The 13,805-nt window shown below is 36.8% G+C and overlaps 1 protein-coding gene across 3 annotated transcripts in view; it reads left to right on the forward strand.

Moving 5' to 3' along the window:
* Positions 1-1,800: 1,800 nt before the first annotated feature.
* Positions 1,801-13,805, forward strand: part of LOC127955972 (gastrula zinc finger protein XlCGF57.1) — a 34,668-nt gene continuing 22,663 nt past the window's right edge. The window contains exons 1-2 of one of the 3 annotated variants that reach the window (XM_052553692.1): positions 1,801-1,888; positions 6,568-6,675. In XM_052553692.1, the coding sequence (XP_052409652.1) occupies positions 6,588-6,675 (88 nt within the window). In that variant the 5' untranslated portion in view covers positions 1,801-1,888; positions 6,568-6,587. Of the gene's footprint in view, positions 1,889-5,652; positions 5,903-6,567; positions 6,676-13,805 lie in introns of those variants that run through there. The other 2 variants (XM_052553695.1, XM_052553693.1) reach the window with 2 other exon arrangements.

The following is a 13,805-nucleotide window of genomic DNA, read 5'->3' on the forward strand; positions in this document are numbered from 1 at the left end:
TGGTACCAACACTCTTTCATCACTGATACCTGATAATTAACATTCTTCTTGACCAGTTGGTTCATTAGAAAATAAGTTAATAATCAAACTTTTGACCTCCTTTCTTTGTTAGAGCAGCCATAGTTAAACCTGCAATTGCAACACCATTCTAATTCTGCCAATTAATAAAATATTATTAAAGTAAAAATCTAACTACACCAAACTTCTGCCACAACATACATTAAAAATAGATTATTTTTAAAAGGTATATTAATTTAGATAATTTAACTCACCTAAGTGAGTGACATGACTCCCTCCTAAAATCTTACATAGTGGAGTGACATTCAGCCAAGTATGGTAACCCATACTCAGAATTTGTGCTCTGCATTTAACCCATCCAAAGTGCACACACACAGAGCAGTGAACACACACACACACAAACACACACAGCAGTGAACATAAATTGATGCTGCGGTGCCCGGGGAGCAGTTGGGGGTTCAGGGTCTTGCTTAAGGGCACCTCAGTGGTGGTATTCCCAGCCTGAGACTCAAACCCACAACCCTAGGGTTAGGGGTCAAACTCTCTAACCATTAGGCCATGAATTTACCCTAAAATTAGAGACACATTCAACATGGCATCACAACAGCTACAATATGCACAGGTAAAGTGGGGAAGTCGTGGCCTAATGGTTAGAGAGTCGGACTCCCAATCGAAAGGTTGTGAGTTCGAGTCCCGGGCCGGCAGGAATTGTGGGTGGGGGGAGCGCATGTACAGTTCTCTCTCCACCTTCAATACGACGACTTAGGTGCCCTTGAGCAAGGCATCGAACCCCCAACTGCTCCCCGGGTGCCGCAGCATAAATGGCTGCCCACTTTTTTTACTTCCTCGACTGTCCGGTTTCCACCTCAGCTTCATTTCCTGCCACTGTTATATTTTTCCAGATGTCTTGTTTTTTCTTGTGGGAGATTTCACATAGAGCAGCATTAATGTTGAAATGCTCCATGCGAAATCACACATGTGTAGAGATTTACCACTGATTACAGAGCCGGCTTTACTGATCAGATGTGCATTATATATTGCATGCGATTTTATCGTGCACCCCTAATTATTATTATTATTATTATTAAATGAGTGGTTTCTTTTTCCCAGCTTGCATTTCCCAACTGTGAAGGTGCCAGACTACTCCTGTGAAAGCACAAACTTCACTGTGTTACCAGACAAACAAATGATTTTAAATCAATGGTAAAAATTTATTATTCAAATATATTTTGTAGATTTGATGTTTTTCACACTTGTGTGCTGTGGCACTGCGCTTACAATTGCAAGTGTGTATTGCCATTAGCAGAAACCATGACAGACATCCTTTTTTTGTCTTTCACAAACAAAAAATTGTTAGCTGTTGTAAAGCATTAACATCCTTTGCATCCTTCCAGTATGAAGTCCAATCGAGCAAGTTAGACAAATGTAAACAATGTGTGGTACTACTCAATAAGTTAGGTATGAGTGCTCTGCTAGGATTATAGGAACAGGTGCATTGTCTCTCAACCATTCACTAATTACATAACTGTTGTGAAATTAAGTATGTTTGCTGTTTCAGCCAATGGAAACAGAAAGCTCTATCACTTTCCCAAAGACACAGGGTGGTCTTTTTTATTAATTAATGTATTTACACTATTCATTAGTGGTACCAGACAGCTGGATTAAGGAAATAAAACTAATTCTTTATGATTATATTTGGAATAATAAGCAACATTTGATTTTTATTTTATTTTTTTGTAAGTTTTGTTTTAAAGTCCTTGTTTTACGGGATTTATGTTTTTTTTAATTCATGAAAAGACTTTTATTTTGGTGTGGCGTTGTGACGTCATAAGGCTGCGCTGCGCTCCTGCGTCTGTGATTCTGAAGAAAGGTGAGCACTTTTCATCAAATGTTTAAAGTGTTTAAATCAACACAACTACGTTTATTCACGTTTTGTAAAAAGCGTGCGCGTGCTGAACGTAAACAACTTTTGCTGCGTCCAGTTTACATACTATAATGACATTGATAATGAGGAGGTTGTGAATGTTTCTCGTCAAGAAGTTTAAGATGCAGTTATGATGCCAAAAATAATAAGGCATGTGGTATGGATAAGATATCAGCTTAACATCTAAAGTTATATACTTGACTCGCTATTTATTTTACTGGGTTTAGTTAATGGCATTTTACCAGATTCTATCTTATCTGTTATATTAGTGCATATTATTAAAAACAGAGCTATTAAAATAAATACCATGGATAATTGGGTGGTTCTTAAACTATGATACTTTTTGGACCTGACAAAAACGTGTTTTCAACCAAAAATGTTGAAATATTTGTAGTTATAAATATATTGGGTTACACATCACACTTACACCTTTCCAAATTATAAATTGATTTATTTCTCTGAAATGCAACTGTTAAGATTTTACAAAGTTAACACCAAAAAACTTTCTGAACACTAAGTCACTGAAACTTTTCATTCATATTTCTGACATTTTCAAATCTGATATTTTTCAACTTATATACATATACTTCACCTTTAACTGCTAAATAATCAACACCACCACCATAATTTCCTTAACTTTGTTTTTTTTATGTTTTACCAAAATATATTTGTGGTTGTGAAAATGACCAGGAAAATATGTTTTATGGTGAAAATAACATTTCAGATATAAAAAAGTAGAATTATAAATGATGGAAATGCAAGAGTGATTCATGACCTCAATGTGTAGGACACAATTAATCTCAAATTCAAGTTGTAAGTTTATTCTTATTTTTATTTCAAACAGGAAAAGAACAACTGGCCTAACAGCAGTAGTAATAAAAAAGAGAAGCTTTCCTTAGGAACTCAGAATATTTCATTGAATCAGATTTAGTCTTTCCCTGAATAGTCTGGACTTCTCTGCTGATGTTTTGGGTGCCATCTTAAAGAACAACAGAGAGACTATGTCAGATTTTGTTGTAAACAATAAAATATCTCATTTTAAAACATTCTCTATGACATTGTATGTAAAGTTTGTGTTTACACTATATTTTTAGTACTATAGGCAAACTACTTTGCTTTTAATTACAGACAATGTCCTTGCCAAGCCAACCTGTCTTTATCACTTCCATGGAGGAGATGTGGAAATGGCATTTTCCCCCTGTCCCTGTAATATCTCATGTTTGACTAGCCTGTTGGTGTTAGCTTTAGAGTTAGCATTAAATAATCTCAAATATCACCTGATGAAATTTTAAAAATCCAGAAATGTTTACATCGGAATGAATTATGAGTGGTTCAGAAATGACATATAATAAACATACGGGCAGTATTTCTCATATTTACCTTGATATAGCTCCAATGTATTAACGTCTGCTGGCACCATTCTTTCATTCAGCCGTGTGGAGTGTCAGTTACTATGGTTACTGAGTACACAAATCTAGAGCACTGAGCCTGAGATTGCATTTACATTTTTACATTTATTCATTTAGCTGACGCTTTTATCCAAATCGACTTACAATTGCTATATATGTCAGAGGTCGCACGCCTCTGGAGCAACTAGGGGTTAAGTGTCTTGCTCAGGGACACATTGGTGTCTTACAGTGGATTCAAACCCGGGTCTCTCACACCAAAGGCATGTACATTAATTGTATTAATGATTGGGCCATAGATTAAAATGAAATTAATATAAAATCTCAATAAACTTAAGCATGTTCCAACAATCTCGATAACTTCATAAATATGGTAAGTAACATAAAAAAGCTAATTGAGACTTGTTACTGTGCGTTCACACCAGACATGACTTGCACGAATATATGGCATTATTTGCGCGTAGTTTGACGCTTGAACATTTTGAGTTCATTCGCACGTGAAATTAAGTTCACAACAGACGTGGATTCGCGTCATGGGAGGGGCTTCTGCCAGTTGAGTTAAAAATGGTGGTTGAAATCACAATGCTGCTTTATTTGGATAATTTTAAAATATTACTGTTAACGTGTCATGAAATGTAGTTTTAAAAGTATTTCAGGCAATAATGTAGTTTTAAACTCAAATCTGTGGTTTATTTATAAAGACAGCGCCTATTTAAAAATTAGTTTTTCTGATTTTGGAGATGGTGAGCTCCACGCGATCAGCAGGAGCTCAGTCCTCATGTATCCGCCGAGAGCATACTCTCCTCGGCTAGACCTTCTGATGTGTGCCGCTGGCTCTGATGGCGCTTTAGTGGTTAAACATACAATATTTGTTTGGGGTAAATCTAATCTTTGGTCTTTATTCAGTTTATATATATAACTACATGCAGGAATAAAAAGGTTCTTGATTGGAAGAAGAGTGGCATGTGAAATTTTCTTATATATTGTAAATCAATCTTGAATCCCTGTCTCATTGCTGCATTCTCACACTAAATCACTACACTGGTCTAATCACAAATAACTATTTTTTACCATACTATTGTGAGTTGATTTTTCAATCGGATATAATTAGAATGAAATGTTTGCCATAAGTATTTTAGTTTTAACATGTAAAATATATTTTTATCAAATACAAATTATGATTTACTATGTCGTGCACAAAATAACACACCAAAACCTTTGGTCATTACATGGAACATTTATAGAAAATAAATAAAATCAAATAACTATATAGATATTATATACAAAGAACATTTACAACTATTTACATGCAGGGATAAAAAGGATCTTGCTTGGAAGAGGGAAGAGTGAAGGAGAGAAGAAAGGAGAGAAAGTCTGGTTCATTCCCTGCAGAGACTGCTGCCTCTTTTTAAAAACGTATATTTAGGCTCCAATTGTTTCAGATTAAGCAGAACTGCTTTCATAAATTAATTTATGTATTTGAAATTTGACGAATTATTTCGTCTGAGGCGGCAACCTCTGCAGGGAAGGGACCAGACTCAAGAGGAAGAGCTCATCCTCTGAGCGTGGAGACAGCGCTGGAGCTACAGGACGGATCCGGAAATTTCTTGGTGGCAGACAGACAGACAGAGAGAAATTTAGACACTTCACCATAAAAAACAACATATATGCCCTGTTGTGTTGCTTCACTTGTCAACATCTCCTGTCTCTCCTGCTTCTGTCTCCTGGTCCTCTGTGTGCTCGTACCCTGCGGCCTGATTCTCCTCATCCCCCCTCTCCATATTCACATAAATAAAGATGTGTCCCTCAGACTCTTCCACTTCTTTCTGCACACTTCCTTTAAATAAACGCATCAATTCAAAATTGAGTAAAGAGTTTACAACTTACCAGATTGTCCGACCTCCTCACTCACTTTCTTCCAAGCAAGATCCTTTTTTATTTCTGTTTCTATATAAGTATCATACAGCTCCATGTATCCACATACAGCGATGATGACTTTGTCCTCCATTGTTGTTTTGGATTTTCCCTCCGCTCGCTACGTCATAATCACGTCACTACTAGAGCAAGCTCCTTATTGGTTAATGCGGTGCGAAATTTCGCCAAAGTTCATATTTTCCAACTCACACGAAACGCACCGCAGGTTGTCTATTCGCATCTTTGCATTGACTTCACACTGAAATCACTCGCGCCAGACACACTATTCGTGTCTGGTATAACCTTGTGGCAGATCTCTGTGTGTCTTCTGCTTCTCTGGACTAGAGACTCAGAACTTGATCGATCTGCTTTGTCTCTCTAGGATGGAGACTCTGGATGTGCTGCATCTGTTGTTGTCTAGCTGGACGGAGACTGTAAACTTAGTATCTCTCCTCACATGCTGGAGGCTGAGAACATGGTCATATTTGTTGCTGCTTCACAAGCTGTAGACTAAGGACTTGGTATCTGTTATTGGCGCTTTCCACATGGGCCACAGGCTCCAAACAGTTGTGTCTGTTGCTGCCTTTCCTGATACAGACAGAGGCTGAACAAAGGCCTCCAGGACTCCTGAGGCATTTTTGTAAGAAAAATAATGTAATAATCACTTTAATCTAGCTTGCACTAACTGTTGTACAAGGAAGCAGCTCTAGGGGAATGATGAATGAGGTCAGCGTTGTGCATTCGCTGCTCAGAATTGCCGAACGCAAAAGTGCAGTGGAGAGATCAAAACAAATCAATGATCATGATTTAGAAATACACAATGACGATTTGTCAAGAATGTCGGATGATTTCGATATAAGCCAAGGGGAGAGTAGTTGTCTTTTGCTTACTGTAAGTATAGAAAATTTGCTTCCTTTTGATCCCATTAACAAACGTTGGTTTTCATGAGACTCACCTGTGAATGCGCAACGCAGACATTTTACGCCATCCTCCTGGAGCTGTTTCGGTGTAAAACTGTTGGTGCAAGCTAGATTAAAGTGATTGTTTTGAAGGTGGATATTTCTCATACAAAAACGCATCGATTCGCTTCAGGACACATTTGTTGGGGACTTTTTTTTATTATGGATGGATGCTCTTTATTTCACTTCTTTTGGACTGATAAACTGCAACACCATTGACGGCCATTACATATCACAAATGTTGTGTAGTTAATCGGGGATATTGAGATCACTTCACACTTGATTATATAATACAGAAGATTTGTGTTATTGATAACTTGAGGAATCTGTGATCCATCTCTTACAGATCCATGGGACACTTTTATAATGATGGCGTTTATTAAAGAGGAGAGTGAAGACATGAAGATTGAAGAAACATTCAGAGTCAAACATGAAGATACTGAGACACAAACAGGTTGGTTTTCATTCTCAAAGCTGAACTCACTCATTTGATCCTGATTAAAATGCCCAACTCTACAGAAAGGAATGATATTTTTGTAGAGTTTTGTTATTTAAAATGTTCTATTTGACATGGAGCGGGTTGCATCGTGTTAGCGTTGCCAACTTCATCTAGGCCAGTGGTTCCCAATCCTAGTCCTGGAGATCCCCCAACACTATACATTTTTGGTGTCTCTTATCTGGCACACACATTTGAGGTCTTGGAGTCTTCACTAATGAGCTGATGAGTTGAATCAGGTGTGTTTGAACAGGAAGATATCTAAAATGCAAAAAATTTTATGACATAGTGTTAGACCATATTTATTAATCATAAATGTATAACCATATTTAAAATCTATTGATTCATCTGTCTAATAATGTATAAATATAAGAATTGTTTACCAAGCTCTGATAGTGTATGTAATGTTATATTAACAGTCTGTTTTAGTAAAACAATAGCTCAATGTCTCTTTAAAGGTATGGTTACCCAGGTTGTTTTAAATCTGCATAACATTCTTTCTTCAGTTGAACACAAAAAAGATACTTTGAGTCTTTGGGCACCAGAAATTGTTTGGTGACCCACATTCTTCAAAGTATCTTTTTTGAGTTCAACTGAATAAATAAATAATTACAAATATGGAACAACTTGTAGGAGTGTAAAAAATTACAAACAAATTTGGGTGAACTGTACCTTTAAGTCAGACTATTCACCGTGTGCAACTCAAATGCTTTTCTGCAAACTGTGTGAAAGGGCTTTAATGGTGTGCACTCTAGAGGCTCCATCGTTGAACGGATGCCAAAATGCATTCACGCTCACAAATCGTGTCCCGTATTGATTTGATACATTTGAGGATGCATCATTTTACCAAGACTATTCCCTATTTTAAGGGACAAGTGGCAACCGTACATTGTGTGGACAGATATATTGAGACCGAGATTATAGAATGCCCAAGACATGTCACTCGTATAGTTTTCAATGGGTAAAAATGTAGCGCTCATTATGCCCACTCAGTTGCAGGATTCATCTACTGAAAGAAGGAGCCAATCGCTAATCGGTAAAGTCAGTGCATCACTGCAGCTGCTGTTAGAAGCTCCCGGTTGAGATGTGCAATTAAAAATGCACGTTTGGTGATTTCAAATCTGAAATTTAATTGCAAGCTTAGTGAACACTTTTGGAGAATTTGATGTTTCCCCATCCAAAGAGATGGGAGTTGGACTTGTATGCCCGACAGGCTCTTCAAAAATGGCCACAGAGTGACATAACTTATCTTACAAGGACTTTGGTTGAGATCACATGAACCATTACCATTAAACATGCAACGAAGATTACACAGTACACTTTGCTCTTTTTTTTATTTATTTTTTATCATCATCATTTTGAATAATGAGAAGACATTTTAAGATCACATTTAGGGTTGTGCAATTAATTGAAAAACTTTTTATTTTGGTCTTCAATTATGAAATTACAATAATTTAGATAAATTTATTATTAACCCCGAACATTATCAGGAAGACTATTCCAGAGTTTGGGAGCCAAATGTGAGAAAGCTCTACCTCCTTTAGTGGACTTTGCTATCCTAGGAACTACCAAAAGTCCAGCGTTTTGTGACCTTAGGGTGCGTGATGGGTTGTAGCGTGGTAGAAGGCTAGTTAGGTACGCAGGAGCTAAACTATTTAGGGCCTTATAGGTAAGTAATGATAATTTGTAACTGATACAGAACTTAATAGGTAGCCAGTGCAGAGACTGTAAAATTGGGGTAATATGATCATATTTTCTTGACCTGGTAAGGACTCTAGCTGCTGCATTTTGGACGACCTATAGCTTGTTTATTGAAGCAGGGCAACCACCTAGAAGTGCATTACAATAGTCCAGTCTACAGGTCATGAATGCATGAACTAGCTTTTCTGCATCAGAAACAGATAACATGTTTCGTAGCTTGGCAGATAACATGTTTCTTGGCTTGGTTTCTAAGATGGAAGGATGCAGTTTTTGTAACATGGAAAATATGATTATCAAAAGACAAGTTGCTGTCTAATATAACACCCAGATTTTTGACTAGAAGAAGTAGCAGTACATCCGTCAGTACAGACAAATGAGCTTGATCATCCCTCTCTTCACTTTACTGTTTTAACCAAGCGCCATCCTCTTGCTCTCTCTTGTGAAGCCAAACAAGAAGTGACTAAAACTGTAATTCACCGACCGGCCGCTTGAGGCTGGCTGCATAAGGGAGTCAGTTTCATAGACTGTCCATGTAAAAACGCCCAACTTTACACCAGAAAAAAAAATAAAAATAATTTGTTCTATATAGCTAATTTTGCCCTTCATCACAACTCGGATGAGTTATACAAAAAATTCACCCCCATCAGTTTAAATTATATTAAGCCTTAAAGTTCTGAATAATTAAGGGTGTGGCCACTTGAGTGACATGTATGTGGGCGTGGCTTCAGCAACCAGCTCCCCACCTTTTTGGCCATTTTCGATTGCCCGGGAGAGTCGCATGGTGATGCGCTGCCAAGATGGCGATGGCCCACTCTGCACACTTTGTGCTTCAAAAACAATCTTCAGGAGTCTACAGGATCCATGTTTTTATACAGTCTATGGTTTTAACCTGAAAAAAAAACAATTTATTTATTCTCATTAAACACATCGTTCTGTTACAAGTTCTTATGAGATTCAGCCGAATATGAATTTTAAATGCTAATTAGATGTTCAATTACTGCGTGGCAATGTGTGTTTGTTGAAATAGTTATATATAAAAAAAGGTTTGTGTTTTCAAATCTTCTATTGCTTTTCATAATATTTATTGAGTTGGATTGTGTCATTTATATTTTGCGCTTCAGAAATGTGATGTTATTTTCTTCCTAAGGGAGCATAGTGAGTGTCGCTGTTCCCTAGGTTTTGCAGTGCATTGGGATGTTCACTCCCTGAAAAATCCCACAATGCACGCAAAACCTAGGCAGCAGCGACAATCACTATGCTCCCTTAGGAAGGAAATAACATCACATTTGATGGAAGGATTTCGCGATTTGAGACAGTCCTTAAAATGGCTGACTCACTGATTAGTGCCACAACAACTGAACAAGGGAGCTGATTGACACCGCTAGTAATTATTACAGTTGTTAGTAATTGTATTGTTACAATTATATATGGCTAAAATAGTGTAACAGAGGCTATTTGACCTTCTTTTTTTAAAGATATACTGTATCTACATTATTTCAGTTCTTCAGTGATATTAAAGTTAATTGACCAAGAATAAGCCAATAATTATGGCTAAACTGCCTTTAAATGGTTAGTTTACAAAAAAAGAAAAATAATTGTCAATAATTACTCACACTCGGGTCGTTGTTAACCTGTAATACCTACATTAATCTTAGCAACACAAATTAAGATATTTTTGGTGATTTTGATATCTGCGGGCTATCTGAACCTCCCATAGACAGCAAGGTGATTACCACGATCAAGGTCCAGAAAAACATAGCAAGGATTTCTGTAAAATTATCCACATGACATCAGGGGTTCAACCAAAACTTTTTGTATGAAAAAAAAATGTTATTCAACATTTTGTCTCATTGAATTTCCATTGAACGTAAATAGCACATGCTATGTATGCTATTCTATGTCATCTGCGTCATGTGTCATTATTTTCGTAACTTTGTAAGATTATATCTCAGATTATTGTCTAGTCTTGTGTGTACTTCATATATCTAAATTCAACTCCTTGTTACAAAGATGGTAGAACCATCACTTCTGTTGCAAAAGACTGCAATGTAAGAAATCTTTCTGACATCTCAATTCCTCAGCATATCAAATAGCTCAGAAAAATCTCTTTTAATATTTTTAGATATGGACGCTCCTCTACGCTTAAAAAAAGCTTAAGGTCTGACAATGGATTAAATAGTCTGACACCGTGGTATAATGAGCACACTTGCACTCAACTGGAAAAAATCTTGTAGTTTGACATTAAGATTTCAAAAGCTTGTGGCTTTAAAAGGCTTTAAGCTAGAGATCTACTGTCAATTAGAAATGTTGGGCATGATCTAAAGCTTATGTGGGGTGCAAATATACTCGTCTAATTTGCATATTATGACATCATCAGGGGGCGGCCATCTCGAATTTCATAATACTCAGGAAATACTAGATATTGAATTGATGTTTGAACTTATTTGCATGTTTTTGTGTGTGTGTGTTTTATCCTCATTCCAAATTATCAGAAAAGAGGAAACCATCAATAAAACAGGAGAAAGTACTAAATTATTACTATATTACTACACTATAGTAAAACGCATCTGAACAGTAGGCTACTTTTTGATCAGTTCATCAGTAATAATCAGCAAATAATGGATATTGAATGGCTATGTGAACTTATTTGTAAGGGTTTTTTTCCCTCTCGTGTCCCTCTCTGCCCAATCAGATATCTAGGTGACAGTTTATAGTTCTTGAAGCTGAAGAGCGGAATGAACATCGGTAAACTGAAGTGCATCATATATTCAGATATTTACATAAGATAAATATAATATTACAACTTGTATACGTACAAAAAGATCAAATGCACATGTGAACTCGAACTAAGTTACGTGCTAATCAGAATGTGTAACTTCTGTTGTGGATGCACTCTTATGGATGCAGTGGATGCATTCTGACCTCAGAAGACTACAGAGGGTAGTCCGGACTGCTGAGAGAATCATTGAACCCTCCCATCTATTCAAGAACTGTACTTATCCAGAGTGAGCAAAAGGGCTGTTAAAATCACTCTGGACCCCTCACATCCAGCACACTCCCTCTTTGAACTGTTGCCATCTGGTCGACGCTACAGAGCACTGAACACTAGAACGACCAGACACAGGACCAGTTTCTTCCCTCAAGCAATCCATCTATGAACAATTGATAATAACTGTAGAACACACTACACTATTTATATTTACATACACATACACTTATTTATCTAACGCACATACTTAGTGTACACTTAAAATTTTTGCACATAATATACCTGTACATACATAACTGCTCATTGTAATATACCTGCCATACATTGTCAATTTTTATATTGTCATTCCTTACCTACTTATCTTTTTTTTTTGTATTGTTTGTATTTTTTATTCTTTTATTGTGTTTTTTGTTCTGTCGCTGTCATTATGTTGTACTGCGGAGCTTCTGTCACGAAAACAAATTCCTTGTATGTGTAAACATACCTCGCAATAAAGCTCATTCTGATTCTGATTACACTTGTAAAATAAAATAAACTCTATTAAAACGTACAATTGCACAAAAAAACTGTAAATTCCCAAGCAAACTCAACTGTGCTAGTCGTGTGGATCCGTTGTGGATGCGCTCATTCCTTAACAATGCACTAGAACATGGGCGAAACACAGATTGCGTTACAATAATTAACAGTAGCTAATAATCTAATAATATGACAGACTTGCCTTGCACATGTTTCAGTTCACTGTATTTCCATTTTTAAACTGTTTCCAATAACATTTCAAGAAATTAAAAACCATCATGGTGAACAGTGCTCATCTGAAGTGTTTCTGCAGGAAATAATTTATTATTTATTGACTCTACGATACCAGCCAAATAATCTTATCAGTTCGATAACGAAAACTTTACATTTATCGGCCGATGCCGATATGGTGGCCGATATATCGTGCATTCCTAATCTACTGTGATTTTCACATGTTCTAACACCATCACCTTAAGAAGTTGATCTAGGATGAGTGTTTTCTTTTCCTTAAATCATTTAACCGCACATGTGTGGGATCTTCACATTGAGAGAGACAGTGTAAATGTGAGGAACAAACTGTGTATTGAAGGTGATACGTTAAAATTAACCAGACCAACTGAACACTTCTAACTTAATGCAATTTATAATATGAATTTCTTGGCATCTGCATTTTAAGTAAACAAAATGTATAAAACTGTAATGGTATGCTATAAATAATAAAAAAGTCAATTTAAATAAATGCTTAGTTCCTTCATGAAACTCTGGATGGCCCAGGCTGATGGTTTCTAAACTATGTTAAATAACTTATCGCAAACTGATTGGTTCATGTTGCGTATGCAGCCAATGAGCTTGCTGCTTTACATTTAAATGCCTGGTTTGCTTCCACTTGAGCATTTTGCAGCACACTTTCTGAGTTCCTCTGAAACCCTCCACCTTTATAGATGTGTTACTGGTTATTATAAATAAATAAAAAATGTGTATAAAATTATGTGCTCACTTGAGCAGGATACATTTTTCATCCAGTATGAAAACATGCACATAAACTTTGATGTAAACACTTTTACTGAATAAATTCCTTAATGTGCATTAAAAAATACATGTGACTTTGTGATGCGACAGCATAAAACTGGACAAACCAATGGACCGGTCTCATTGCACAGCATCTGAAATGCTAGTTTTGTCATTCTAATATGCTTGAGCAAAGTCGTCAAAGGGCTTTGATATAATTTTCTCCCAAGAACTGTTCCCAAACAGCGGACTCTGAAAATATGATAACCTGACAGCGTTTCACCTGTGTGCTCTGAAGCTCTTTACAATACACAACAATACACAAAAAAGGGGGCGGGGTCTTGTTGCGCTCGCACGGAGGAGGAAGAGTTGCGTTTGAAGAGTGCGTTTGTCGCCATGTCGTCAAAACGCTGTTATTTTCATCTCAGAGTCCAATCACCTTTGTTTGGGCTTCCCAGAGACGCTGTATTTGGAGATCAATGGTTACAATTTATGTTTAACTCGGTTCCCGCAAATTATAATCCACATGTAAAACTATGCGCAGCACATTTTGCTGAGGACAGCTTCCTCAATCTCAATCAGGTTAATGCCGGATTCGCACAGAGATTATTCTTGAAAGATGGAGCAGTTCCCTCTTTGTCTGGAGAAGGTGTTGTTTATGGACCACAACCGGTAAGTGTATTTTATTATTTAAGTTGGTGCGCATAACAGTTTCTGTAACTTATTACACGAAGGGCAATGCTGTTTAGCTTTGTGAACTAGATGTTAGGGCTGTGCAAAAAAAATCAAATGTGATTTTCATGCGCATCTCGTTAGTAAAAGCGTTCTGTGATTATAAGTACATCTCCAGCACGTGCGTTCAGATCAGGATTGC

This window comes from Carassius gibelio, chromosome B4, assembly GCF_023724105.1.
Source record: "Carassius gibelio isolate Cgi1373 ecotype wild population from Czech Republic chromosome B4, carGib1.2-hapl.c, whole genome shotgun sequence".
Taxonomy (NCBI): domain Eukaryota; kingdom Metazoa; phylum Chordata; class Actinopteri; order Cypriniformes; family Cyprinidae; genus Carassius; species Carassius gibelio.